General features: G+C 55.4%; 1 protein-coding gene across 1 annotated transcript in view; it reads right to left on the bottom strand.

Moving 5' to 3' along the window:
* Positions 1-359: 359 nt before the first annotated feature.
* The window catches only part of DUSP28 (dual specificity phosphatase 28), a gene marked incomplete at its 5' end in the record, with an annotated part of 1,643 nt that continues 791 nt past the window's right edge, over positions 360-1,211 (bottom strand). Inside the window, one exon of the mRNA XM_010159497.1 lies at positions 360-494. Coding sequence (XP_010157799.1) covers positions 360-494 — 135 coding nt within the window. The remainder of the gene's footprint in view (positions 495-1,211) is intronic.

The raw sequence follows: 1,211 nt of genomic DNA, 5'->3' as shown, positions 1-1,211 counted from the left end.
GAACATGCATTATGATCCGGTGGGGGAGAGAAAGTCGGAATTTCCTTGGTCTGGCATCAGGTCTTCTAGGGACGTCACTGGGAAGTGTAGTTGAAAACCAGGAGTAAAACCCCTACGTAGTAACTCATTCCTTCCTTCAGTACCTCGTTATTGTATTCAGTGGCATGCAGGGAAAATAAATGCCGAGGACATCGTGCCTCTCGCTGGTTGTTTGCAGTCCTCCCAGCCATTTTCTGCTGCTGCCCTTTCCCCAGCTCTGCCCCTTTCACACGCACCTTCGCGTGAAGGAATGTGCCCGGGCCGGGCAGAACGGGGCGACAGGTGCCTGCAGCAAGCCAGCTAAGCCCTTCACGCCAGCTTCAGGCACTGCGGTTGGTAGGACCTTGGCTGCGCAGAGCCGGCTGCCTTGCCCTCTGCAAATCCTCTTCGTAGCGCTGCAGCTGCGACCAAAATCCTGCGTTGGGTTCCGCGACTGGTCTGGCAGTCTTCACGGCCTAGGGAAAAGGAGAGACACGGGAGAAGCAAGGGCAGGTGTCATGCAAACAGCCTTTCTCCTCTCTGACTTCTGGGAAGATTTCCTTTGGCTGTGATTTGGCTACGGAACAAGAAGCAGGTATTTTGGTGAGCTGACCTCGCTCTGTGCTTGCCAACACCCCTTGGCGTGTTATGGCACGGATTCATGGGCAAGAGGGGAAAAGCAGCAGCTGAGTTTGCTGGAAATGTGAGTGTCTCAAGGGCGTGGTGACACCACTTGGTCACGCTTCTGCTCGCCTCTGCCTAGCACTGAGCGAACCTATGTCGGAGTTAGCAACGACGGTGCTAAACCTGCCAACTGGGTGCAGACTGAAAGCCCGCGGAGCACGAGCCACGTGTATCGGACGGGCTTCCTGACGAAGTTGGGGTGTCGTTACTCATAGCTGGCGAGTCCCTAGCTCTAGCAGGGCTAACAGGTGATGTTCCTTGGCTCTGCTGAGCTGTCACACCGGTGACAAGTCAGCTTCTGCGCACACTTGTGTCTGCTTCACTCATCTGCCTTGTGGCTCTGTCTCTACTCTCACTCACCGTGACTAAGCAAACAGTTGGGAACAGGCTCACACAACCACCCGCTGTGCGTGTTGCGTAGAGTCACAGAATGGTTTGGGTTGGGACCTTAAAGACCATCTAGTTCCAACCCCCCTGTCATGGGCAGGGACACCTTGCACTAGACCAGG

This window comes from Eurypyga helias, unplaced genomic scaffold, assembly GCF_000690775.1.
Source record: "Eurypyga helias isolate BGI_N326 unplaced genomic scaffold, ASM69077v1 scaffold44399, whole genome shotgun sequence".
NCBI lineage: Eukaryota > Metazoa > Chordata > Aves > Eurypygiformes > Eurypygidae > Eurypyga > Eurypyga helias.
The sequence above is the reverse complement of the archived record's forward strand: the minus strand, read 5'-3'. Positions and strand labels throughout refer to the sequence as shown.